Source organism: Eulemur rufifrons, chromosome 24 (assembly GCF_041146395.1).
Source record: "Eulemur rufifrons isolate Redbay chromosome 24, OSU_ERuf_1, whole genome shotgun sequence".
Lineage (NCBI taxonomy): Eukaryota > Metazoa > Chordata > Mammalia > Primates > Lemuridae > Eulemur > Eulemur rufifrons.
Genome location: NC_091006.1, coordinates 17,218,881 through 17,244,354, shown reverse-complemented (window position 1 = coordinate 17,244,354; position 25,474 = coordinate 17,218,881). Strand labels below are relative to the sequence as shown.

Sequence of the window (25,474 nt, the reverse complement as noted above, 5' to 3'; positions counted from 1 at the left end):
CCAAAGAGAGACCATACAAGTGTCAATTCTGTGAGAAAAGTTTCAACCACAGGGGGAACCTCAACGTGCACCAGCGCATCCACCTGGAACTGAAGCCCTTCGCATGTCCGGAGTGTACAGGGACCTTCCGTCAGCTGGGCACTTTCAAACGCCACCTGAAAACACATTCAAAAACCACCTCCCAATGATTCCATAATCAGGTCCAAGTCCTTTGCCCCAAGAGCAAAGTGAACGATGATTTGTCAGCTCTCTTGTATATAACTATGACACCCAAGCACTTACCAGGATCTCTGGGTCACAGTGGGAATCTGTAGATATTAATCACCAGGGTCTTTCAATACATATTTATCCTCCCGGTTGATTTATTTTCCTGTTTCATTATGTCCAGTATTTTCTTCCTTATTGGTTTATTTTGGTTTACATTGCTGTTCTTCTAATGCACAAATCTCGTTTGTGTCGACGTTTTATAACAAAACCTGAGGCTGGATCTGTGCATGGTGGTGGGTGCCTGTAGGCCCAGCTACTCCAAGGCTGAGGTGAAGGATCATGTAAGCCCAGGTGTTCCAGGTCCACCTGGGCAACATAGCAAGACCCCATCCCCACAGAGAGAAAACTAAAAACTGAGGCTGTTGCTTAATCTCCTTTTACCCATTACCCATTATTATTGTAAAGTGGGGTTATCTGAGCAGGGTAGACAGCTTCAACACACAACACCTGCTGAAATTTGCATTTCAGATAAACAACTTGTTTTAGTGTTGTGCTCTAAGTTTTTCCTTCTTTATCAATCTCAACTTGCATTAGCTATTCTGTATTTTTAATACAGAATATTTTAATATTTTATTCTATAAAGCAGTTTTAGGCTCACAGCAAAATCGAGTGGACAGTACAGCGAGTCCCCATACCCCCCTGCCCCATGCACAGCTTCCCCCACTACCGATGTCCCCGCCAGAGTGGAACATTTGTTACAATGGGCAGACTTGCACTGACACGTCATTGTCACCCAAAGCCCACAGGTTTACATTGGAATTCATCGTTGGTGTTGTGCATTCTGTGGGATTGGACGGAAGTCTAATGCCGTGTATCCATCATTGTAGTTTCATACAGAACAGTTTCACTGCCCTAGAAATCCTGGAAGGGGTTTGCAACTGTGTTTTAACCTAAGTGTCCAGCTTGAACCATGAATAGTAATACAGCACCAGCAAAGAGGGGGAAGGACAAACTTCCAGGCAAACGGAACAGAATATGTAAAATACCTGAAGGAGGAAGGTTAGATGTAGGAGGTTCTGAAATAAAACCAACACAAAAGGGGATAAGCTAGACCTAGGCCAGGGAATTTCATCCGGGTCGGCTGTTAAATTACTCAGGAGCTCTCTGAATGCCTTGATAAGCCTTTTGGAGCAGCCGTCCCCACCTTTGGCAGCAGGGATGGCTTTCATGGAGACAGTTTTTCCATGGACTAAGGAGGGTGGGTGATGGTTTGGGGATGACTCAAGTACATTACATTTATTGTGCACTTTATTTCTTTTATTATTACATTGTATTATATAACAAAATAATTATACAACTCACCATAAGTTGGGGACCCCTGTTTAGGAGGGTTTCAGCAGAAGAGTGACGGATTTTATTTGCATGAAATTTATGTAAAGTGTTGATGCTTAATGGATCAAAGCTCAATGGATCAAAGCAGAGGTATGTTGGTTATATGAACTAGTGTTGACGAATTGCTTTTGGTTTTGTGAGACTGACTGAGCCACACCAATTCATAGGGGAATTTTTGTGGGCAGTGCCGAGGGAATTAGCATAACTGATTGACTAGGTCAGGGGGGTGAAATGATTGGGATGTAGAATCTGTATTTTTGTGCTGAGTCAGTTCTTCGGCAGGGTCTGCAAAGTATCTGAGGAAACAGTCTTGGGTTTAACATGGAAGACATTTTCTACAGAGGTGATTACAGGAAGTTATGGGACTGTGTGACAAAGGGCTGTGTGACTCTTAAGCAGTAAACAGCTGTAAGGGAGTGGGCCACGGGGCTAGAGCTAGTTAGTGCTTAGCTGTGCTTTTTTAAGACTTATGCCCTTGTTAAAATCCCAGCAACTTGGTTTTAGTTAATTTTATAAGGATGGTTTCAGAATTTGACCTGCTGAACTGGGCCAATCATAAACCTGCTGAAGAAGCAGCTGCCTGTGTTGGTACTGTGCTGACCGCAAGCATCCCTAGGCGACGCAGTGCCGCATGCACCTGGTCAGCTGTCACTCAGCCATGGCCAGACCTGGACTGTGCTAAAATTTCCCACATGTGTGAACTTGCAGAAGACTTTCACGAGCCCCTGCCTAGCCTCTCCTGTGTTTTCCAAATTGCAGTTCACACACACATACACAAAAAAATTAAAACGCCTTCTCTCTTGTTTGCTGCTCTACAGTGTTGATTTCATTGGTTGACATGTGACTTTTCCTTTTAAGAGGTGTGATATTGTGAAATATATATTTAAAATCCTTAGAATCTCCCAAGTGATGAATGTCTTTGTGTGCTAATGAATGACACACGGCCGGCAGCCCCTAGGCAGCTTCAGGGTGGGGCTGCTCACCAGAAAGACCAAGGGGGGATTGGAGGGTGGGGACTTCGAGCCCCACCCTAACCTCCAGGGTCGGGAGAGGGGCTGGAGGTTGAGTTGATCACCAGTGGCCACCGGTTCATTCAATCAATCATGCCCATGTAATGAAGCCTCCAAAAAACCCAAAAGGAGCGTTCACAGGGCTTCTGGACAGCAGAACAGGACAAGGTTCCTGGAGGGTCTCGCCCCTGGGAGGGCATGGAAGCTCCTTGTCCCTCCCCCACACCACACCCTACACATCTCTTCATCTGTATCTTTTGCAGTATCCTTTATAGTAAACCGGTAACTATAAGTAGGTGTTTCCCTAAGTTCTGTGAGCAGCTCTAGCAAATTAATTGAACCCAAGGAGAAGGTCTTGGGAGCCCTGATTTATAGTCAGTGGGTCAGGAACACAGGTAGACCTGGGGCTGGCGACTGGCATCGAAAGTGGGGTCAGTCTTGTGGGACTGAGACCTCAATCTGTGGGATCTGACGCCACCTCCAGGCAGGCAGAGGGTGTTGGAATTGAACTGAAGGACGTTCAGCTGATGCACTGAAATGAGCGAGTTTTTCCTACATTGTGGGGGGAAGCACATTCATTTATTCATTTTTTTACAGCTTTTTGAGGTGTAATTGATACACACATAATCAATTATAATCAGTTACTTGAATAAACATCCATATATTTAATGTATACAATTTGACAAGCTTGGACATATGCAAACACCCATGATACCATCACCACAGCCAACGTAATACACACACCCATCGCCTCCAGAAGTTTCCCTATGTCCTTTTGCTTGTACATGTGTGTCTGTGTCTGTGTGTGTGTGACAAGAATACTTAACATAAGATCTACTCTCTTCACAAATTTTTAAGTGCACAATACGGTCTCATAAACTATAGGCATTATGCCATATAGCTGATCTCTGGAACTTATTCATCTTGTACGGCTATAACTGATACCCGTTGAATAACAACTCCTATTCCCCCCTCCCCCTCCTTCTGGCAACCACCATCCTATTTTCTGCTTCTACAGGTTTGACTATTTTAGACACTGCATATGTATGGGATCGTGCAGTATTTGTCCTTCTGTGTCTGGCTTCTTTCACTTAACACAATGTCATCTAGGTCCATCCATGTTGTCTAAATGGCAGGATTTTTTAAGTTTGAATAATATTCCATTGTGTATATATAGCACATTTTCTTTATTCATCCATTGATGGACACTTCGGTTGGCTCCATATCTCGGCTATTGTGAACAGTGCCGAAATAAACATGGGAGTGCAGATATTTCTTCAGTAGACTGATTTCCTTTCCTTTGGATCTATATACCCAGAAGTGGGATTGCTCGATCACACAGTTGTTCTCTTTTTAATTTCTTAAGGAGCTACCATGCTGTCTCCAGAATGACTGCAGCATTTTGCCAATCGGAAGTCTTTCCGCTTTAACCTTATGAAGTTTATCTTCATTATTGTTTCCTCAAGTTATTTCCTCCTCTCTATTTTTACAGCCTCCTCTCTTTGGGAATCCTGTCACTTCATGTCTGTTCTAGATTCTTGCTGTCTTCTGGGAGTGTCCCCAGTACTCTTTCCCAGATCTCCAATTTGTTTTTCTGCTCCATCCGTCCTACCAACGTCCCACATATTGTCCTCTTTATTCTAGCTAGCAGATATTTTTCTTAACTAATATTTCAACTCTATTTTTATTGAAAATTTCTTATGTTTCTTATGCTTGTTTCTATTTCTCAGAAGATGGTTCTAATACCCCTGGTCGTGCAGGTTTCTGCAGCCAGTTTGTAGTCTTTTTCTTTCTTTCTTTTTTTCCCCCCATTTTTTTTCTTTTTTGAGACAGAGTCTCACTCTGTTGCCCAGGCTAGAGTACCATGGCATCATCATAGCTCACAGCAACCTCAAACTCCTCGGCTCAAGCAATCCTCCTGCCTCTGCCTCCCAGGTAGCTGGGACTACAGGCATGTGCCCTGCTAATTTTTTCTATGTATTTTTTAGTTGTCCAGCTAATTTCTTTCTATTTTTAGTAGAGATGGACTCAGTCTTGCTCAGGCTGGTCTCGAACTCCTGAGCTCAAGCAATCCTCCCGCCTCGGCCTCTCAGAGTGCTAGGATTACAGGTGTGAGCCACCTCCCCCGGCCTTGTTTTCCCTTTGAATTAGTGTCTCCTTCTTTGGCCAGTGAGTTAGTATCCCTTGCTTAGGGTAGGAATTCTCAACCCAGGGTGGTTTTGCCCTAAGGGGACATTCTGCGATGACTAGAGATATTTTTGGTTGTCTTTTTCCTTTTTCTTTTCCCCCATATTATGTGCAGAAATGATTGTCAAAAGTAGAGCCTGGGTGCTGGTGGCAGGTAGCAAGTGGAGGCCGGGGATCTGCCAAACACCCCGCCCCTCACAGGACACAGCCCACCGGACTACCAGGCGCTAACGGTAATAGAACCCATGTGAGAAACCCTGGCCTGGGGGTATTGACTGTGGTTGATAAACCCATCTAAGTTGTGTTTGGCCAGAGGCTAATCCTGTTTAGCCCCAACACCCTCAGGAGAGGAGTGATGAGCCCACGGTTAATCCTCCCTGTAGTGTAATCCTACCAGGAGCAGCCTCAGATCAGAGGCTCAGTCAAGTCCTCCAGGGAGATCAATGTGGCAGGAGACACTCCCTAGAGCAGAGATTTTGAGCTATCCTAGAATCCCAGGAACATCCCGAACAGACAAAGTACTGCCAGTGCTTCACCCTGCCCTCCCAGGGTCTGACTTACCTGGTCTGGAGGGGGACTTGGTTTTAGGATATTTTCAAACAGCCCACCACCCAGAGGATACATTAGAGCAGATAGTCCTCCATCTCAGGTGCACTTGAAGACCACCTAAAAAGTTTTAACAAGCACTGATGCCTGAGCCCAACCTAAAGGAAGTCTGACTTAATTGGACTTGGGTTTGGCCTGGGTATTAGGGCTTTGAAAAATCCTCAGGTGATTAATATGCATTCAAGGCTGAGCCTCTTGGCTCGAATTTCAGGAACATCCAAATCACCTGGAGAGCTTGTTAAATGCGGATTGCCGGGCCCACCCTAAAGCCTCTGAAGCAGGAGGTCTAGGATGGGGGTCTGAGAAGGGGCTTTTCTACCAAATTTCCATCTGATGTTGGTCAAAGGTACACCACTTTGAGAACCACTACTGCAGAGCTGGGGTTGGCAAATGTTTTCTGTAAAGGGCCAGATAGCAGGTGTGTCAAGCTTTGTGGGCCAGAAGGTTTCTGTTACAGCTAGTCAACTTCACCGTCACAGCCCAAACTAGCCCCCAACAATAAAGAAAATAACAGGCATGGCCATGAGCCAATACAACTTTATTTGTGGATGCTGAAGTTGGAATTTCATTTTCAGGTGTCATGAAATGCATCTCTTTTATTATTTTCTTCAACCATATAAAAATGCAAAAAATCAGTTTTAACTGTTACCAAGTCAGGCTGTGAGCAGGATGGTCTGTGGTGGGCTGTAGCTTGTCACCCCCTTGCTGTGGAGAGTAGGGTGAAAAAAAGTAAAGTCCCAGATAAACATGCAGTTAAGAAGTGACAGAAAGCAGATTTGTCTTTCCCAGGGGCTGAGTGAGAGGACGGGGTGGGGAGTGACTGCTTAATGGGGACAGGGTTCCCTTTTGGGGCCATGAACGTGTTCTGGAACTAGATAGTGGTGATGGTTGCACAACATTATAAACATACTAAAGTTTTTTGCAAATATTTATGACATCATTTAATTCTCACAATGAGGTAGTTTTTCAAAATTAATTCTTTTTTTTTTTTTTTTTTTTTGGAGACAGAGTCTTGCTTTGTTGCCCAGGCTAGAGTGAGTGCCGTGGCGTCAGCCTAGCTCACAGCAACCTCAAACTCCTGGACTTAAGCGATCCTACTGCCTCAGCCTCCCGAGTAGCTGGGACTACAGGCATGCGCCACCATGCCCGGCTAATTTTTTTTTTTTTGTATATATATATATATTTTAGTTGTCCATATAATTTCTTTCTATTTTTAGTAGAGACGGGGTCTCACTCTTGCTCAGGCTGGTCTTGAACTCCTGACCTTGAGCGATCCACCCGCCTCGGCCTCCCAGAGTGCTAGGATTACAGGCGTGAGCCACCACGCCCGGCCCAAAATTAATTCTTTTAATTAACAGGTAAAAATTGTACATATTTATAGTGTACAACATGATGTTTTTATATATGTATGTAACAGAAGTAAGGGTCTGAGAGAGGGCAAAATGTTTTATGAGTCATCTCTTTAAAACCCAGTCTCTCTTTGCGAGGAACCGTCATTCCTGCCCAAGGCCCAGTAATCAGAGGGCCTGAGGAGGGTTCTTTGTTTCTTAGTGTCTTAAACCACAGGAGATGGCTCAGTGGAATTGTCCAGATGGAACTCATGGAGGTCAGGAGATCATCTTCACCGGAGATGCTAGAGTTAAGCATCAATATCTCAAAGCTGAAACCCCCCTTTAAAAACCCTGTATTTCTGCTCAAAGGGGGGATGATTATTCTTTAAGACAAGAGTCTGTCATCTTCCTCATTCACAGGCAAATTAAGAAACTTCTCTTTCCTTTTACTCAAACCAGTTGTCCTCATTCTTCATCCAGCCTCAGGGACAAGTACAGAACATTCAGTAACAGGTACACATTGTGGAATGGTTAAATGCAGATATTTAACACGTGCATTACTTCATATACTTATCATTTTCTGTGGTAAAAACACAAAATCTATTGTCTTAGCAATTTTCAAGTAATATATTGTTATTACTGTAGTCACCATGTCGTACAATACATCTCTTGAACTTACTCCTCCTGTCAAACTGAAATTTTGTATCCCCCTTTCCCCAATTCCTTCACCCTCAGAGTTTGACTATTTTAGATTCCACGTATAAGACGTAGTATTTGCCTTTCTGTGCCCGGCTTATTTCACTTGGCTTAACGTCCTCCAGGTTCATCCATGTTGTTGCAAATGACAGGATTTTCTTTTTTAAGGCTGAATAGTATTCCACTGTGTATATGCATCAACATTTCTTTTTCCACTCATCTGTTGATGGACACTTAAGTTGATCCATGTCTTGCCTATTGTGAATAGTGAATAGTGCTGCAGTAAACACGGGAGTGCAGATATCTCTTCAACATACTTATTTAGTATCCTTTGGAGAGATACCCAGTGGTGGGATTGCTGGAACATATGGTAAACAAACAGTAAATTTTATGTTATTTATTCTACTACAATTTAAAAAAGAAATGTGCTTGCTTGGATTCACTGATATGAAATTCCCTTTTGGAGAACTTTTATGTTGTAGCCAGCATTGACCCTGGGAATGCAGAGGACAGTGAAGGGGGAGCCAGTCCCATGCACGGCAGTCATGGTCCCTCGGTGGGCTGCCAGGAGGACAGGGAGCGCCACCCCAGCCTGTGCAAGCCCGGGGACTGACATACGGGCTATGTGGGGCTGGGAGTCCGGCCCACAGCCAGAGAAGTTGACTTAGCTCCTGGCCCAGGCTACGGGGAGGCAGACAGCAGCCTGTGGGCCACACCGATATCCCATCCTGAACTGAATCTTGGGAAGAGACAAAAGACTATGTTGGTCACAAGGAAATATCACTGCACACCCATTAGCATGGCTGCTGTCAAAATAAAAAGAAAAATATAAAATAATAGGTGTTGACAAGGATGGGGGAAAATGTGGAGAAATCAGAACCCTTGTGCACTATTGGTGGGAATGCAAAATGGGGAAGCCTTATGGAAAACGGTACCATGGTTCCTCAAAAAATTAAAAATAGAACTACTATATGATCCGGCAATCCCATTTCTGAGTGTGTACTCAAAAGAATTGAAAGCAAGACCTCGAAGAGAGATTTGCACACTCACATTCACAGCAGCAGCTCACAGCCACAAAGAGGTGGAAGCAATCAAGTGTCCATCAACGAATGAATGCATGAACAGAACATGGTCTGTCCACACTCGGGACTGTTGTTTAGCCTTGGAAAGGAAAGAAATTCTGCCGCACACTACAACATGGATGAATCTTGAGAACATGATTCTAAGTGAAATAAACCTGTGTGGTTTCACTTAAATGCGGTATCAAGTGTAGTCAGATTCATAGAGACAGAAAGTATTAATAGAATGGTGGTTGCCAGGGGCTGGGGGAGAGGGAATGGGGGGTAGTTGTTTTATGGGCACAGAGTTTCAGTTTTGCAAGAAGAAAAGAGCTCTAGAGATAGACTGTGGTGGTGGCTGCGCTACAAAGTGAATGTACTTCACACTACTGAATTGCACACTTAATGGTTAAGATGATCAATTTTATGTTATGTGTATTTTACCACAATTAAAAATTATTTCTAATTAAAAAATTTTTTAAAGATGAGTTTGGGGAGCTTGATTAAAAAGGGACCATGGCCAGGTGTGTGTCCACTCCCTTCCCCCATGCTCACGGGCACCCCTCCCCAGACCCCTCTGAGCATGAAGGAGAAAAAAATTTTTATTGTTTTAGATTCATTGTGTCCAGGGTTGACAAAGGTTTTTTGTAAAAGGCTAGATAGTGACTACTTTAGGCTTTGCAGGCTCTACCTGTATTCTTCTTCTTCTTCCTTTTATTTCCCAACCATTTAAAACTGAAAAAACTGTTCTTAGCTTGAGGCCACGTGTAAACAGGCGCCCAAACTAGAGTTGGCTCCTGGGCCACAGTTTGCAATCCCGTTACATTACCATGGTCTAGTCTCCGCTCAGTGTTGTATCTTCAGTGGCTCCTACCTGCCTAAGGTTCATGCTCGCTAGGGTGAAGTTCAGAAGTCTTCACAGTTAGCGACTATTTCCTCTCCACCACTCTAGCCGCCATGAACAACCCACTGGTTTCCCTGCTTGTGTAACTATGCCTGGATATTCTTGCCCCAGGCTTCATGGGAAGCTCCTGCACTTTCTACACATCTGAAGTCGTGTGTGTGTGTGTGTGTGTGTGTGTGTGTAGTCTTTTTTAAAGTCAAGGTCTTGCTCTGTCCCCCAGGCTGAAGTGCAGTGGAGTCATCATAGCTCACTGCAGCCTCCAATTCTTGAGCTCAAGCAATCCTCCTGCCTCAGCCTCCTAAGTAGCAAGGACTGCAGGTGCCTGTCACCACACCTGGCTAGTTTTTTAATTTTTTTGTAGAGACAGGGTCTCGATGTTACCCAGGCTGGTCTCAAACTCCTGGCCCCAAGTGATCCTCCCATCTTGGCCTCCCAAAGTGCTAGGATTACAGGTGTGAGCCACTGTGCCCAGCCTTGAGTTCACATATATTATATTAATCTTTCTTGGGACCAATATTTCAGCCTGACCCCAAGTTGGTCAGGTGCCCTTGCTTCATTGCCCTTGAGCTACTTCTTTCAAAGCTCTGTCTCCCTACATTGCATCTGTCTGGTTTTCCCCTCTGTGAGGTTTGTGAAGGCAGGAGCTCTGTCTTTTTTATCCCTCGGGCTCAATGCTGCCTCTCTCTTCCCATTCTGCTACTTTAAATAGCTAAGGGCTTGCAGTGAAATTTTCGATGGTATTAGATTGCATATGGCGAAAGGTCCAGGAGGGTGAGAATCCCGAATTTGCAATCTCCGCCATGTGATGTTGCTTAAAAAGATGTAAATCCAAAGAATGATGGCCAGTTAAAACATATAACTGAATATCTATCTCCAATTCTTCTATTATTTTATGTTTTTAACTGTACACATACTCCCCAGCCAAAAATGACATTTCCCCGCCTCCTCTGTGGCTAAGAATAGCCACGTTTAAAGGTGTGGAGCTAAAATGATGTATGAGCATTGAAAGACATTTCTTTAAAATAATTGAATGCGCCCCCAACCCAACCTCTTTTCCCACTGGAGGCAGATGAAGCACCCCTTCGGACCCGGAGATGAAACTGCATAGCCGGAGATGGCAGAACCATCCTACCGGCCCATGACAGCTTCTTCTGGCTGTTATGAGAGGGTAGGGTAGACTTTTATCTTGTTTGCACCACGATATTTTGGGGCTCTTTGTCATATCAGCTTAGCCATCATGGATGTGGAAGCCCTGAAGTGCCACATAAGAAGTTTAACTGCCTTGAAGCCATCCTTCTGGAGGGCTCCCGTGTAGACATTCTGGTCAACTGCCCCAGCTGAACCCAGCCTTCCAGCTAGAGCCACCAAGACACAGACATGTGAACGAAGCCACCTCGGACCCTCCAACTCTGTCCACCCACCAGTGGTCTCTGTCAAAGCCACATGGAATAGAAGAATCATGCGATCAAGCCCTGGCCGAATCCCTGACTTACAAAATTATGACACAAAATAGTTGTTGTTTTAAGCCACTAAGTTTTGGGGTCATGTGTTATGCAGCAAAGGCATTACTCCTATCAGGTGAAAGAAAATCTAAAGCAAAAGGCATTGATGAAGAAAAAAGAGAGGTTCTTCCAGGAATTTATAACACATAAGCTTAAATGATGCTAATAATATAGCTTCAAAATATGTAAATAGCCCCATAATGAACAGGGGCTAGGTCAGATATCCAGAAATTGCCAGAAATTGGAATTAAGAGCTCTCTCATTAGATAATCCAAAGTATATTACCTCCCACAGGTTGTATTTTCCTAATCCCACAGCTGACTCTACCATCCTTGATTTTGCTACCTCCAACAAATTCCCACAGTAATTAAAAAAAAAAAAAACACTGACAATTTGACAAGAAATATTTTATTCTCCCCATCCTGCTCCAGGTTTCCTCTCCTCATTTCTGGAGGAGACTCGGGTGGGTTGGAAGGAAAGGGAAGAGTTAGCATGGTACTTTGAAGAATCTTTTCAAGACATCCTAGAATCTCAGACTTAAGAGGGGTATTTGTATTATCAATAGCTCACGTCATAATTGGGATGATTCCAAAAGAATACAATTACTTACTTTAAATGTATTGCAGGAATATTTCCTGATTATCCCAGAATCTTCCAAATAGTTCCTGAATTACTCTTGTGTTCATTAACAACACTGTATACTTATTCCAAAGATAAATCAATAAGACCTGAGACACTCCAGGGATTTTTTTTTTTTTTTTAAGAATAATTCTTCAAATGCTTCAAAATTTCTTCATGAGATTTGGTAATTTAATTTCAGGATCTTAGTCTCAGCAAAGGGTTTCTAGATCAAGTTTCAGGGGGAACAGGAGGAGCTGGAGAAAGACGAGGAGGAGGGATTTGGAGGCATCTATGACTTCAGGACACCTTCCTCCTTGGGAACTTTCTCGCCCAGCACACCCAGATCTGTGGGAGAAAAAGAGGTGGATTGTGAATGGTTCTTCTCACCATGACCACCCAAGCCAGGTTCTTGAGGCTGGGGATGAAACTGGGGAGGAAGATGGATTTAGTTTATCTCAGATCCAATGGCTTTTCCTTTTCTGTCTCCCTCTTTCCTTTTTGTTCTTCCTTCTCTTTGTTTTCATCTACCCACATATTTATCTTTTCCACTCCTGATTTAAGATTCACATGCTGGGGGTGGGTGTTTTCAAGAGCCAGAGAGTTGTCAAGTTTGGGTGAGAATTAGTGAATTTGGGGGGTATCATATCCAGCATTGTCCAATATGTGCTTTTGAAATGGATTAGTACAGTTGGAATAAAGGCATGTGTTAGTTTCCAAGAATTGGGCTAGGATTAGAGAAGGAGATGGAATTGGCATTGAACGTGTGAATGTCCAACTGTAGGAAGGCAGGCAAAGCTTGGGGTTGGGCACTGGCTGATCTCATGGGCAGGTGGGAAGGTGGCACGTGAACACTGTATTTGAATAGTTCAATTCGCTCATTTAACAAATATTTACCAAACACCTGCTAAGCATCATCCACTGTGCTAGACAGTGAACCACACAGAGGGGTCCCTGCTCACACAGAGCTCACATAATACGCAAATTAATACGTGAGAAAGAAGCACATAAGTGATAAATGTTACTACTACTAAGAGACAGGATGACAAAAATAGAGAAAAAGTGGATTTATTCTAGGTATAATGGTCAGGGAAGTGGTCACCTCTAAGGAGGTGATCACTAAACTGGCTTTCAAATGACAGGAAGAATCCAGCCGTGCAGAGCTCTGGAAACAGAGCTCTCTAGAGTGTAACAGCTAAAGCAAGTCAGTGCTAATAAAATAAAAATATAAAATTAAATCAAAACACTCTGGACTGAGGTACTAGCTGGGGCAAAGATCCATAAGAGGTAACTACCCGGTTCCTGGAAAACTAGACGCCACGGTTGGAACAGAGAGGCACGTGTGGGTGTGAGTGCAGATAAGTACAGTCCAGAGTAAGATGAACTGTGGGAAATGCAGGTCTTGTTTGGGAGAGAGGTCAAAGTTGGAATTGCACCATGAGGTCAAAATGAGGGGTGTGAGGTCAGCTTGGGGTGACATGGGGGGAGATCAAGGTTTGGGTGTGGGGTCATGGTTGGGAAGGTGTAGACTGTGGGGTGATTTCACACCTGGCTGGGAAATCAGAGCAGGACTGTGAGGCAAGGTCTGAAGTCACCGCACAGAGTTGAAGTGAGCAGTCAAGGCCAGGCGGCTGGGACCCACAGTGAGGGTGTGGACGGGGTGGGGGGTCACAGTGAAGAGGTTCTTGGCTGACCCTAGTTTGCTGCCATCCTCCCTTACCCAAAGCTCTGCCTGCCACCACTTCTTTCCCCTTCTATTTCTCTTCCACCTTTCCCCGTCTTTACCTCCAATCTCTGGTTTGGCAAATGTCTCCACCAGACTCCTCTTGGAGGCCCGCCGAGGGTGGGAATACGGAAGTCCATCTAGGAACAAAAGCTCATCATTAACAAAAATAATTAGGAACATGACACTCAGCTCCGTATTTCATACCACGGAATGTGGTTCTGCTTCTCTTGTTTCCTTGGAACCTTATGGTACTTATGGTGGTTCTCAAATCTCCTGTGGGGATTTGGCCCCATAGGAGACACTTGACCATGTCTAGAGACATTTTTGACGGTCACAGCTGGGGACAGGGGATGCCGCTAGCATCTAATGGGTAGTAGCCAGGAATGCTGCTAAACATCCTACAATGCATGGGAATGGCACCCACAAGCAAGGAATTGTCCAGCCCCGAAAGCGATAGTGCTGAGGCTGAGAAACCACACCGCCAATGCATTTAATCGCCCCGATGGTGAGGAGGCCCAGCTGAAGTCACAAGCTGCACTCACGCTGGGCACGCCCAGGTGTCCAAACCACCCCCTCCCTGTGCCTCCGTGATTCTGTCCCTTGAGGTGGAGGATGGGAAGGAGAGATTGGTCAGGTGAGAAGACGAGACAACAGCACTAGGCATGAGCGAAGAGATGGATGTGGAGCTCGCAAGGAGACAATATCAACAATGACAACCATGACTGTGCTGTTCCTGCCATGTGCCAGACACTTGTAGGAAATTTACACGAATTTTCTCACCGAGTCGGGTAACAAAGTCATGAGGCAGTTCCACTTATACCATTTCACATATGGAGGAATCTGAAGCTCGAAAGAAATGTATCACTTCCCAAGTGCCCACAAGTGGAGCAAGGGATGGAGCCCACATCAACCAGTTTCCAAAGCCCACAAGTGAGCGGCCACAGGAGAGAGCTGGACATGGAAGATGTTCACTCACCAATAGCCTTCCACAGGTCTAGGATCTCGAGAGCCGTCTCCCTCTTCCTGTCCTGGTCGGCCACCTGGGGGAGGTGGAGGACTGGGGAGAGCAAGACCAGGTGACCTGTTAAAAGGTGACGATAGCACAAACCATCCAGCAATCCTACAGCATGATTCATTTGGCCGGGCACCTCCACCAAATCTGTAGGACGGTGTGTATTTTGACCACCCCAACTTACCAGTGAGGAAATTGTGGTTTCGGTAGGTCAAGTCACTGGTTCAAAATCTCACCACTGCTAAGTGGCAGGACTGGGGTTTGAGCCCACCCCTGTCTGGGTCCTGATCTCACGCTCATTCTGCTCGGCCACACTGGCACTGGGGCCTGGGTGTTCCTGCACCACTGAATGAAGCCCAAGCTGCACCTGCCTCGAACATCACAGAGGGTCTCAGAATGTCACGAATTTAATGGTCACTAAGCAGCACGTGGCCATATGCACAACTAGTGCTCAAGGAAGATGCACTCGGGGAAATGGAGAGGGAAATAAAAAGGAAAGAGGAGAGACACTAATTGTTATATGGCACCCACTGCATACAAGGTATTGCTCTAACCCAGTCCTCACGAGGCAGGGCCATTACTCTCCCCATTGTCACAGGTGAGGAAACTGAGCCATGGAGAGATCAAGGTTGCACACCAAGCAGGTGGCAGAACTGGGATTCGAACCCAAGGCTTTGGCTTCAGAGTCCACATGCCCTTCACTCTGCTTAGATGGATCTGGAAATTAATTCACGGGCTGCAGTGAACGTGGGTTGAGTGTCCTTATAGCGTCACAGACACACTCTCTGCAGGCACCGGCAGGCGCAGGCCAGGCGTGGAGAGCCGGGAGCAGGCTCACTCACCAGGACCCAGAAGGTAGCCAGCACTGTTGAGCGTCCAGCCTCCTCGGCCCTGGATGAAGACGGAGAAATCAAGACTCAGGCAGACAGAAGGGGGCAGGTATGGGACACCCTGGGATGACGTGGGCCATTGCGCTGCTTTCCTATGAGCCTGGGAAGCGAGTTTGCTTAACCCCACGTCACTGGTGAGGGAATTGAAGACCCTTAAGACATAGCAACTCGGCATGAAAGTAAAGTTTCAAAAGGCACCGCTGTGAGAACAGAATGTTAGCTGCCAGGGGCTGGGGGGAGAGACCCATGAGGAACTGTTTAACAGGTATAGTTTCAGTTACACAGGTGAATAAGTCCTAGAGATCCGCTGTACAGCACTGTGCCTATACTTAACAACATGGCATTGTGCACTTTAAAATATGGTAAGAGAATAGATCTCAGTTAAGGATTGTTACTAACACACACATACACACAAAAGAACACAAGGAAATTTTGGGAGGTGGTGCTGCTGGGTATGTTTAGTATCTTGGCTGTGGTGACAGTACCATGGATGTATGCATCTATCCACACTCATCAGGCTGTATACATTAAATGTGTGTGGTGCTTTTTGTATATTCAGTATATCTTAATAAGGCTTTAGAAAAAGCACTACTGTAAATTCTTTACCTGTGTCGTATATTATCACCATTCATGCAGAGTTGGGTTCAAACCTAGGCTACCTTATGGGTGGCTTTAGGCAAGTAGCCAAGTTCCTTTGGGAATGATAATGGCTAACATTTATTGTGGGCTTACCATATGCCAGCATCTGTTCTAAGCAGGACTGGCCACAGAATTTGTGGGGCCCAGTGTAAAGTCAAAATATGGGGCCCCTTGCTCAAAAATGATTCAGAATTTCAAGATGGTGATGGAAGTTTGTTAAGCCAAACTCAGGTCGCAGGTGACTCCATGGTGCATGCCCATGAAGCCAGCTCTAGTTCTAAGCCCATGGCATATATATTTAACTAATCCTCCCAACAACTCTACTAGGTAAGAACTATCATTAGCCTCACTGAACAGAAAAGGAAACTGAGGCCCAGAAAGGTCAGGCAAATTGCCTGAATTAACACAGTAAGTAACACAGCTGCGGTTCAAACTTTAAACCCAGGCAGATTCCAGACTCTTAACAACTATGTGCACTGAATATTTAAAGCCTTAGTTTTCCACTCTGTAAAATGGGAAGTTGCAAAATAGAGCCAACTGCAAAGGATGCTGGACGGAATTAGCTAATTCGAGTTGAGTGTTTCACACCATGCGTTAGTGCTGAGAAAGCACTCCACACCCTTGTCCAAATTCCCTGAACATCCCTACAGGGTGGATACCATTATCCCTTAGTTATACAAAAGGAAGGGAGGCTCAAAGAAACTTAAACAGCTTGCTAAGGAACGGCTAGCATGGAGGATAGCTGCTACCTAAACTCAGGGCAGTTGAATGCCAAACCTGGGCCCTCTTTTTCTCTTTTTCTTAGCATTTTTTTTAAATTGACAAATAAAGATTGCATATAAAATATATGCGTAGTATACAACATGATATTTTGAAATACGCATACATTGTGGAATGGCTAAATCGAGCTAATTAATATCTGCATCACCTCACATACCCTTTTTGTGAGAACACTTAATATCTACTCTCTTAGCAATTTTCAGGTGTACAATACGTTGTTATTAGGTATAGTCACCATGCTATGCAATAGATCTCTTGAGCTTATTCCTCCCGTCTAACTGAAATTTTGTATCCTTGGACGAACATCTCTTGATTATTTAATCATCTTGGTTAAATAATGAGCACGGTCTGCTTGCTAAAGTTCCAGGGGCCTCACATGGATTAACCCCATTAATTCTCACAGTGCTGTAATTTGACAAAGAAGGACATTGAGGGACAAGAGAGGTCAGGTGACTCGCTGAGGTCAGCAGCTAGGAAGTCACAGGTCCAGGATTTCAAACTCAGCCTAGTCTCTATGGCCCACACGCTTAATCAGTGTTTCTCAGAGTGTGGTCCTGGGGCCAGCGTAAGCATCAGTATCATTTGGGGACTTATGAGAAATGCCAGTTCTTGGGCCCCTACCCAAGACTTGGGCAAGAACAGAAACTCCTGGGTTGGGTCTCAGGAGTGTGCATTTTAAAGTGCCCTCCAGGTGATTTTCCTGCATGCTAAATGGCTGGAAAACTTACGAGTGACAAGCAACTGCCTTTGAAGGCATCTTTTTGCAGCTCTGGGCAATGCCAGTCATTAGGATGTTTGGGCTTGAATAAGCTGAACTCTGACCTCGCCTTTTTCGCCTGTATTCTACTCAACCTCCAGGGGCAGTGAGATCAGCTCCTGTCTAGTCTCACATTTTCACAACGTGACCCTGTTTCCTGGCTCAAACCATGAAAATTTAAAAAACTTCCCATAGGGCAGTGCCTGGGGATGCTGCTGGCGCTGAGGAACTCAGGGAGGTGTTACCCGGTGGGCAGGTGCCGATGCTGGAGTCTCCGCCAGGCTCAGCAAGACTGAGAGGAGGAGGACCAGGTGGACGGACGGAGCCATCCGAGGGCCGGAAGGACAGGTGCTTATGGCTGCAGAATGCTGCCAAGAGAGAGTGGAGAGTTATTTTCCAAAGGAAAGGCCATGTGCACTTCTGATAGAGACAGAGGAATTTATTTTTTAGATTTATCACGGTAAAATCAATAAACAAAAAATTTCACACATTTAATGTACACATCTTGATGAATTTGGACATTTACATACACCCATGATACCATCACCACAATCAAAGTACTAAAACACATTCATCACCACCTCCAAAAATGTCCTTGTGTCCCTCGGTGGTTGTCTTTTGGTAAGAACCCTTCATGTGAGATCTACCCTCTCCACCTACTATTATTAGTATTATTATTATTTTATAGAGACAAGGTCTTGCTCTGTCACCCAGTCTGGAGTGCAGGGTCAGGATCATAGCTCACGGCAGCCTCAAACCCCTAGCCTCAAGCAATCCTCCCACCTCAGCCTCCTGAGTAGCTGGGACTATAGGTGTATGCCACCACGCCTGGCTAATTTTTTAAATAGTATTTTGTAGAGATGGCTATGTTGCCCAGGCTGCTGTCAAACTCCTAGCCTCAAGTGATCCTCCCACCTTGGCCTCCCAAAGTGCTGGGATTACAGGCTTGAGCCACCACGCCCAGCCCTCCACATATTTTAATGTGCATAATAACGTATTGTTAACTGAAGAGTAACAGATACATACGTCTTCTTGTTTTAAACGTATCCTGGAAAAATAAAAACGAGCACTTCCAAGGTTCCTTTTTTTTTTTTTTAAGTTTTTATGGAGCTTCATTTTGTAACACATGCATTTAAGTAAAACCAGAGAGTTGGTGGAGGGAAAATGCTGAATTAAGTAATAAGATATTGGGAACATAAAATATGGCCAACAAACAAAAACCCCAACTCCTTCCCGCATCGTCTGCCAGGTCATCCACGCCCTCGTCTCATCCCTCCGCAGCTCTGTGCCCAAACCTTTCCGTCCCCAGCCTGCTCCCCACCTTTCCCCACCTCCAATGCTCGCAGTTCCCCTGATCCCCACCTTTCCCGTCTCCCCTTCACTCTGCCCCCAGCCTGGAAGCCCCTCCCGGCCGGCTCTCACCTGGGCGCGCGGGCAGCTCCGGGGCTCAGCGTCGCTGCTCCGCTGGCGCCGGGCGCGGAGCTTTTATGCCGCCCGCGGAGGAGAGAGACGGAGGCGGGAAGGGGGCATTTGGCTGCGGAGAGGGGAGCGCAGGCGGGGGAGGGGGCGGAGATTCATCCACTCGAGGGTCTTTGAAGAGCTGGCCCGTGAGGTCAAAAAAAGGGCGTATCATTGCAGGGAAATGTTTCCCCGCCTCAGTTTCCCCGGGAGGACCTCTAATCCGAGGCATAGCTGCCCTTCCTGGGGTGTCCCCAACTTTACGTTTATTCATCACGCCCCCCCTCCCCCGCCCTGTGTGTGTGTGTGTGTGTGTGTGTGTGTGTGTGTGTTTGGCCTCCCTGTCTCTCCGCACCTGCAGCTGGGTGCCCTGTCCCCTCCCTGGACACCTTCGCTAGCTCTCGGCCCTGCAGCAGCTGGCTGAGCCCGGGTCCTTCTGTCCTGCGTGACAGACCCTGTTTGCGCGTTTCCTCGGTTGTGGTCTATCCCCCTCCTTAGAGCATAAACCCAATGAGGAGAGTCCATACCTCCGGCTCGTCCTTCTGTCTCTAGCCTAAAGTTCTCAGCCAGGGGTGATTTTGTCTGCCCCCGCCCCTCCACTTCCTGGGGACATCTGTCCACGTCTGGAGACGTTGTTCATGGTGACTTGGGAGGGGTCCCGGCATCCGGCACAGACAAGGGGAGGCTGCGTCGGCCCCCAACACGCTGCCAGGAACTCAGTAAATAGTTGTTGGAGGAACAAATGAAGCGCGTGCTTGTATCTCCCTCCCTCCCTGTGCCTGTGTTTTGCTTGTGTATCTGTGTCTTCGGTTCTGTCCCTCTGCGCCTTGGACAACGCCGCTGTCCCGGGAAAGATCCCCGGAAGAGAGGGAGCCCACGCCACCCTCTGCTTCCGACGGGCGGGGTCGAGTCCGGGCTTTACCGGGAGAAAGTGACAAGCAGGTGCGAATGGCTTTGCCGGGAAAGCGAGCGCAGGAGGAGGGAGAAGGGAGGAGGGAGTGATGCGCCAGGCGGAGACCAGGGCCGCCCTGGGGAGCTGAAAGCTGGGGGTGGGGGTGTGAAGGGGGGAGCTGTCACCGGTCGTGGGCAGTCGGAGAAGCCATCCTAAGACCTTGCTGCCCAGTTACCTGATTTGCAAAAAATAAACCGAGTAGGTCCAAATCTCTCTCTCATCTCCTCTTTGTATATATGTACATACAGATACTCAGAGTAAGTTGCAAACTTTGTGCCCCTTCACCCCTAAATCTTCAGTGTGTTTTTCCTAAAATCAAGGGCATTCTGTAAGGTAACCACAGTAACACTGTCAAAAATCACAAAACTAACATTGATACAGTACTAATATCTACAGGCCTTATTGTCCCGGTAATGCCTTCTACTGCAAAATTCTTAATTAAAATTTTTAAAAAATTCCACAACATACCTCTTTAGTGTCCCTTAATCTGGAATTCCTCCACTTTCTTTGACTTTCATTACCTTAACACTTTTGAACAGTAAAGGTGAGGAGTGAGTCATTTCGTGGGATGCTCCTCAACTTGTGTACTTGTGTTTATCTGCTCATCATTAGAGTCTGGTCGTGCACGTTTGGCAGAAAACCCACAGAAGCTGTTGTGCCCTACCACAGCTCTGGTGATGTTAACATTATTTCTTTTGTTTTTTTACAGACAGGGTCTCGCTCTATTGCCCAGGCTGGAGTGCAGTGGTGTGATCAAAGTTCACTGCAGCTTCGACCCTCTTGCCTCAAGCGATCCTCCTGCCTCAGCCTGAATTCTCAGGTTTTCAAAGAGGGATGGGTTGGTGAGGTTGAAAATTCATGATTTCAGAGTCAGATATTGAAAAGGTAACAGGACAGGAATCTGCAGTCAGGAAGAGACATTTTCAGAGGTGATTGGAAGGACATCTCTGTGCTAAGTCCAGGTGAGTCAGAACGGAGCAGGCCGAGGAGGCATATGAGTGCTGAGAGGCGCGTGTGAAAACATCGCGGACGCTGAGGCTGCATTCACACGGGCGCTCCAAGTGGATGACGCGGAGCTGACTCACGAGAGCTGTCCAGGGCTGGAGAAGGTCCTGGGGTTTGGCTAAGGACAGCGGCGTCAATGGGGAGTAGGTGAAATAAGCGATGCCTCAGCCTTCATAAGGCAGCAGACAACAAACTGTGAAAAATGAAAAAGAGGGCAGAGGATGTCTGCACCCTCTCTTGATTGTGAATCGGAAGGAGTTTGGGAAATGGCCCACACTGGAGACAATCATGTGGGAACGGAGGGCTCCTTCATCTAAAAGGGCTGAGTTGTACCTTTCTAGCTATTGTTTTCCCTGCAGGTGCACAGATAATATTAGCTGAACTGAAAAGAGAGTAGGATATTGACAGGAATGGGAAAGAGAACTTTCTGCTGCTGGCTCTGCCTGGAATGTTCTTGCCAGACAGTGCGTGGATGACGCCCTATCTTCTGCTCAGGGACGTTTAGGATGGGCACTATTTTATTCATTTTTTTACTCATTATTGATTCATTTATTTACTCATTATTGTCTTTTTAAATTTTTAAAAAAATTTACAAAGGCAAATTCAATATATTTATGGGGTACAACATGATGTTTTGATCTACGTTATGCTGCGGAATGACTAAATCAGGCTAATTAACATACCCTGCACCTCACAGACTTTTTTTGGTGTTTAGTGAAAGTATTTAAAAATCTACTCTCCCAGCAATTTTCAAGTGTACGTTACCTTATTATTAACTTCAGTCACCATGCTGTACAATAGCACACCAAAACTTATTCTCCTGTCTCCCTGAAACTTCGTACCCTTGAACTACCGCTCACACCCCACCCGCCTCCACCTGGAAACCACCATTCAGTCTCTGCTGATATTTTAAAAACTGCAAATGTGGCCGGGCGAAGTGACTCATTCCCGTAATCCTAGCACTCTGGGAGGCCGAGGCGGGTGGATCGTTTGAGCTCAGGAGTTCGAGACCAGCCTGAGCAAGAGCGAGACCCCCGTCTCTACTAAAAAAAATATAGAAAGAAATTATATGGACAACTAAAATATATATAGGAAAAATTAGCCAGGCATGGTGGTGCATGCCTGTAGTCCCAGCTACTTGGGAGGCTGAGGCAGGAGGATCACTTTGAGCCCAGGAGGTTGCTGTGAGCTAGGGTGACACCACGGCACTCTAGCCCGGACAACAGAGCGAGACTCTGTCTCAAAAAAAATAATAAATAAATAAAATAAAAACTGCAAATGTGCACACCCAGTATGCTATCAGTCCCCCTCGTTTTTTCTAGTGAAATCAATCGCATCATACTGTAGTAATCTGTTGATCCATTTTATTTTTTGATTCATTGTCTTCTATTAGTTACACTCCCATCGTGACAATTGCATATGCGGCATCGCTGATGCTGCAGTGCTGCCACCACCTGGTGCCGCTACCGCACCAAGATCCTGCAGGTCCCCTGAAATCCTGGAGCCCATTTCAAGGGTAGCATCTGCCTCCACCTTCCCAAGCGCACAGAGAGGAACTGGTGCAGAGCCCTGACAGAGCTGGTGCTTTCTTACAAATACACACCTCAAAGCCCTTGTGAATTCGGTGTCCTCTGGCCCTCCTAGACAACAAAGGAGGTGAGGGGTGCCTGCTTTACTCCAATTTCTCCCCAAGCCTTTGACTGTCTTCTGGATCACAACCTCGTTGAATGTCAGCCATCACTGAATCCAAGTTTCAATCAACCAGCCAAGGGAACTCAGAACCACCTCCAGCTTCCTGAGTGAGCCCATTGAAACCAAAATCTCAGGTAAGTGTGTGCTTATCAATCAGTTTGTCCTGATTAAGCATTATATTCCACCCTCCTTGGTCTGATGCCCTGATGAGCCATTCCCAGAAATGTCCCCCACGTTCCGGCAGGTATAGCTGGCAAGGCCTTGCAACATCCTGTGTGTAGCATGAGACATCTCCTCCAGAGAAGACCTTGCCAGGAACCTGGCTCCAGCTATGGGCTGATGCAACATAGTCAAAACCCTCGTTCTTATCCTCGACTCAGATAGATGCTCAACAATTGCTGGATCTTCTCCCCTCATTGGGAAGAAATATCATAGCTGGGAAGCAGAAATCTGAGTCTTGAGGAAAAGAAAAAAACACCTAATAAAAATAAGAAAAAGGCAAGAAAGAGACTAATTACAAAATCATCCTTGATTTGTCTGAGCAGGATTGAGATCTTCTTACCAGGTCAGGATCCCCTTGATGTTTTATGGACTCTGGCTCAATTCCAGAAATATCCGTGTGTTGGTGTCCACCGAGTAGAAGGAACAGAAAGGAAAATTTCAAATGTCTTCCAGCATTTCCGAGGATGGGCTCACTGTAGTTCCTCCCCTGCTTGCAGCAATGGGATCAGTAAATCCCATCCCTTCTGCCACTTTCCCAGATGACATGATCTGCTTTTTTAGGGGACCCTTAAAATTTGGGAACAATATTTCCCAATGTGTGACAGACGTCATCCCTGGGGATGGTTTAAATTATTTTAGGTAATGCATGAGTAACCCTTTTTTCACTTTGATAGTTATGTGTGTCTTTTACGTGTATAAACATACATACACACACACAACTAGCACCACAGTATCAATGGACATTGTTGTTACAACAAGGAGAAGTAAAATAAAATACCGTGCATACTCAAAGGAATATTTCCTGACATCCTTATAACTAAAAATAACAACAAAGGCTCAACCCCACCTGTCTCCATTTCCGAAACCAAAACTCTCAGGGAATAACTTTGATTAGGCAAGCATGGAGTCAATCACTGCAGGCAGGAGAATGGGGTGCTATGATTGGCTTAGCCTGGTTCATGTGAATAATCTTCCCTTCCAGAATTGGGGGAAGGGGGCCTGGGCAGACAAAGTAAGAAGTGTTTATTATTCCTTGTGTTGTAAACATGATCCCCACTTTAAAGATGGGGAAAGAGAGAATTAGAGAGTTCAGTATCTTACCCCAGAGCACTTAGGGGGTTTGGGTCAACGTGAATGTTCTCTGTGCTCAAATTCTGGGTCTGACTTTTGTCACTGGCTTGTTCTTGGGCAAGTTGTCTGGGGATACTGTTCTGGGCATGAGACAGAGGGTTGAATTTTTGTATTTGATTTGGGTTAGCTGGCCTTTGATTCTCAAACACAGCCTGGACTCAGCCTCCTCTAAACAGGCAGCAAAGGTTGTCCACCCAACTGATGATGAAAGAAATGAATGGACAAATAGGTAATGAATGGGTTCACAAACAATTGCTAGGTGCACAAATGAGTGAACAAATGGCCAAATGCATGAGTGAATCCATGATTGCAATCATTCTTCTCTCACCTCAGTTCTGTGAGCTTTCTGTGGATCCAAATGCGTCCTTCCATTCATCTCCAAGGGGAGGAAACACAATATGTGAACCAGCAGAGGGTATGGGTCTTGGCGCCCTTTGTGTTCCACGATGGAGAATTACAATGTAGGTAGACAATGGACATATCGCTGCCTTTCAGGTAAAAGTGTCTCCTTTTTAGGGCATCTGTGCCCAACAGCTGGGGTAGGTGTGGAGGTCGGGTGGGGAAGAGCACAAAACAGGACAAGAGGATGAGAATGACGCAGAGGCTGATCCTGGAAGACTTGGTGAGAGGAGAACAACAGAGAAACCAAGTGGATGGAGGGGGATAGGACAAGAGGGCCATGAGGGCTGTCAGAAGAGGATGGTCAGGAAGGCATCTGAGTGGCCCTTGGGCAGGAGTATTGGTGCTATGTGGGCTGGATGGGACGAGTGAGGTTGGCAGAAGCCAGAAGGAAAGGAAAGATGGCTTGGACAAGGGCCTTGGAAATTCATGTTTATTGATGGCCAGCTTTGCAACTGGTAGAGAAAATGGGAATGGCAGCTGCTGCAGAGAGAGGTTCAGAACGAATTGCCAACAGGCTATGTAGAAAATGGAGCAAATGTACAAGCTGAATAGGACCTCAGAGCTCACCTAAGCTGTCTCCCCTGACAAGGCAGGAATCATGCTCCAAGAAACTAAATGTGACATGAAGATATTATTGTGCAGTAGAAATTAGAATTCCAGTGATGCATGGTCACTGGAAGATCAAATGCAACCTTCCAAACTACCCACCCCCACCCTCTCTCCTCGAGTGATTGGTTGGTTACCGACTTACATTATCCCCATTCAACTCTCATAGGCAACACTCCTAACATCATTAACGTAGCTTTTTGTCCATGTGCATTCTTGTAAACATGTTTTTCTTCTTTGTGTGCACGTATTTCATGTTCATGTAAGTGGCACTGTTTTGACTTTTTCCCTTCAGCACATGAAGCTCCACCACGTTGCAATGTGTACACCTAGTTCCTGCTTCTAACTAATACACAGTTCTTGGTGTGCAATGACCACACTTAAAAAACAATTTCTCCAAACATTCATCATGTGTATCAGTGAATCTGCAAATAGCTCTCTGAGGAAGTGGCACCGACACTGATGTCTGAGGAATTAAAGGAGAGGGTGAGGCAACAATCGTGGAGTGAGTATTTCAGCAGAAGAAATAACAAGATGAGGCCCCCAAACAGGAAAGAACTGGGCACACTGGAAGTACTAGAAGAGGGTGATTCTGGTGGAACTCACAGGGACTAAGGAGAAAGGCACAGGGTGATCGTCAGAAAGAACCTCGGCTGAGTCCCGACAGGTCCCTCCAAGAGAACCCTAAGGA

General features: G+C 45.8%; 1 protein-coding gene across 2 annotated transcripts; it reads right to left on the bottom strand.

Annotated features, from left to right (window-relative positions):
* Positions 1 to 11,803: 11,803 nt before the first annotated feature.
* Positions 11,804 to 17,644, bottom strand: GALP (galanin like peptide). Of its 2 annotated transcripts, XM_069458253.1 has the most exons (5): positions 17,561 to 17,644; positions 15,092 to 15,140; positions 14,214 to 14,294; positions 13,297 to 13,374; positions 11,804 to 11,859 (listed from the first exon to the last, which is right to left on the bottom strand). In XM_069458253.1, exons 1-5 carry the CDS (start codon positions 17,642 to 17,644, stop codon positions 11,804 to 11,806), a joined length of 348 nt encoding a protein of 115 aa, XP_069314354.1. The 2 variants fall into 2 exon arrangements, with proteins under 2 accessions (XP_069314354.1, XP_069314355.1); XM_069458254.1 differs by lacking the exons at positions 11,804 to 11,859; positions 13,297 to 13,374; positions 15,092 to 15,140 and having other exon boundaries at positions 14,232 to 14,294.
* Between the last annotated feature and the right edge of the window lie 7,830 nt (positions 17,645 to 25,474).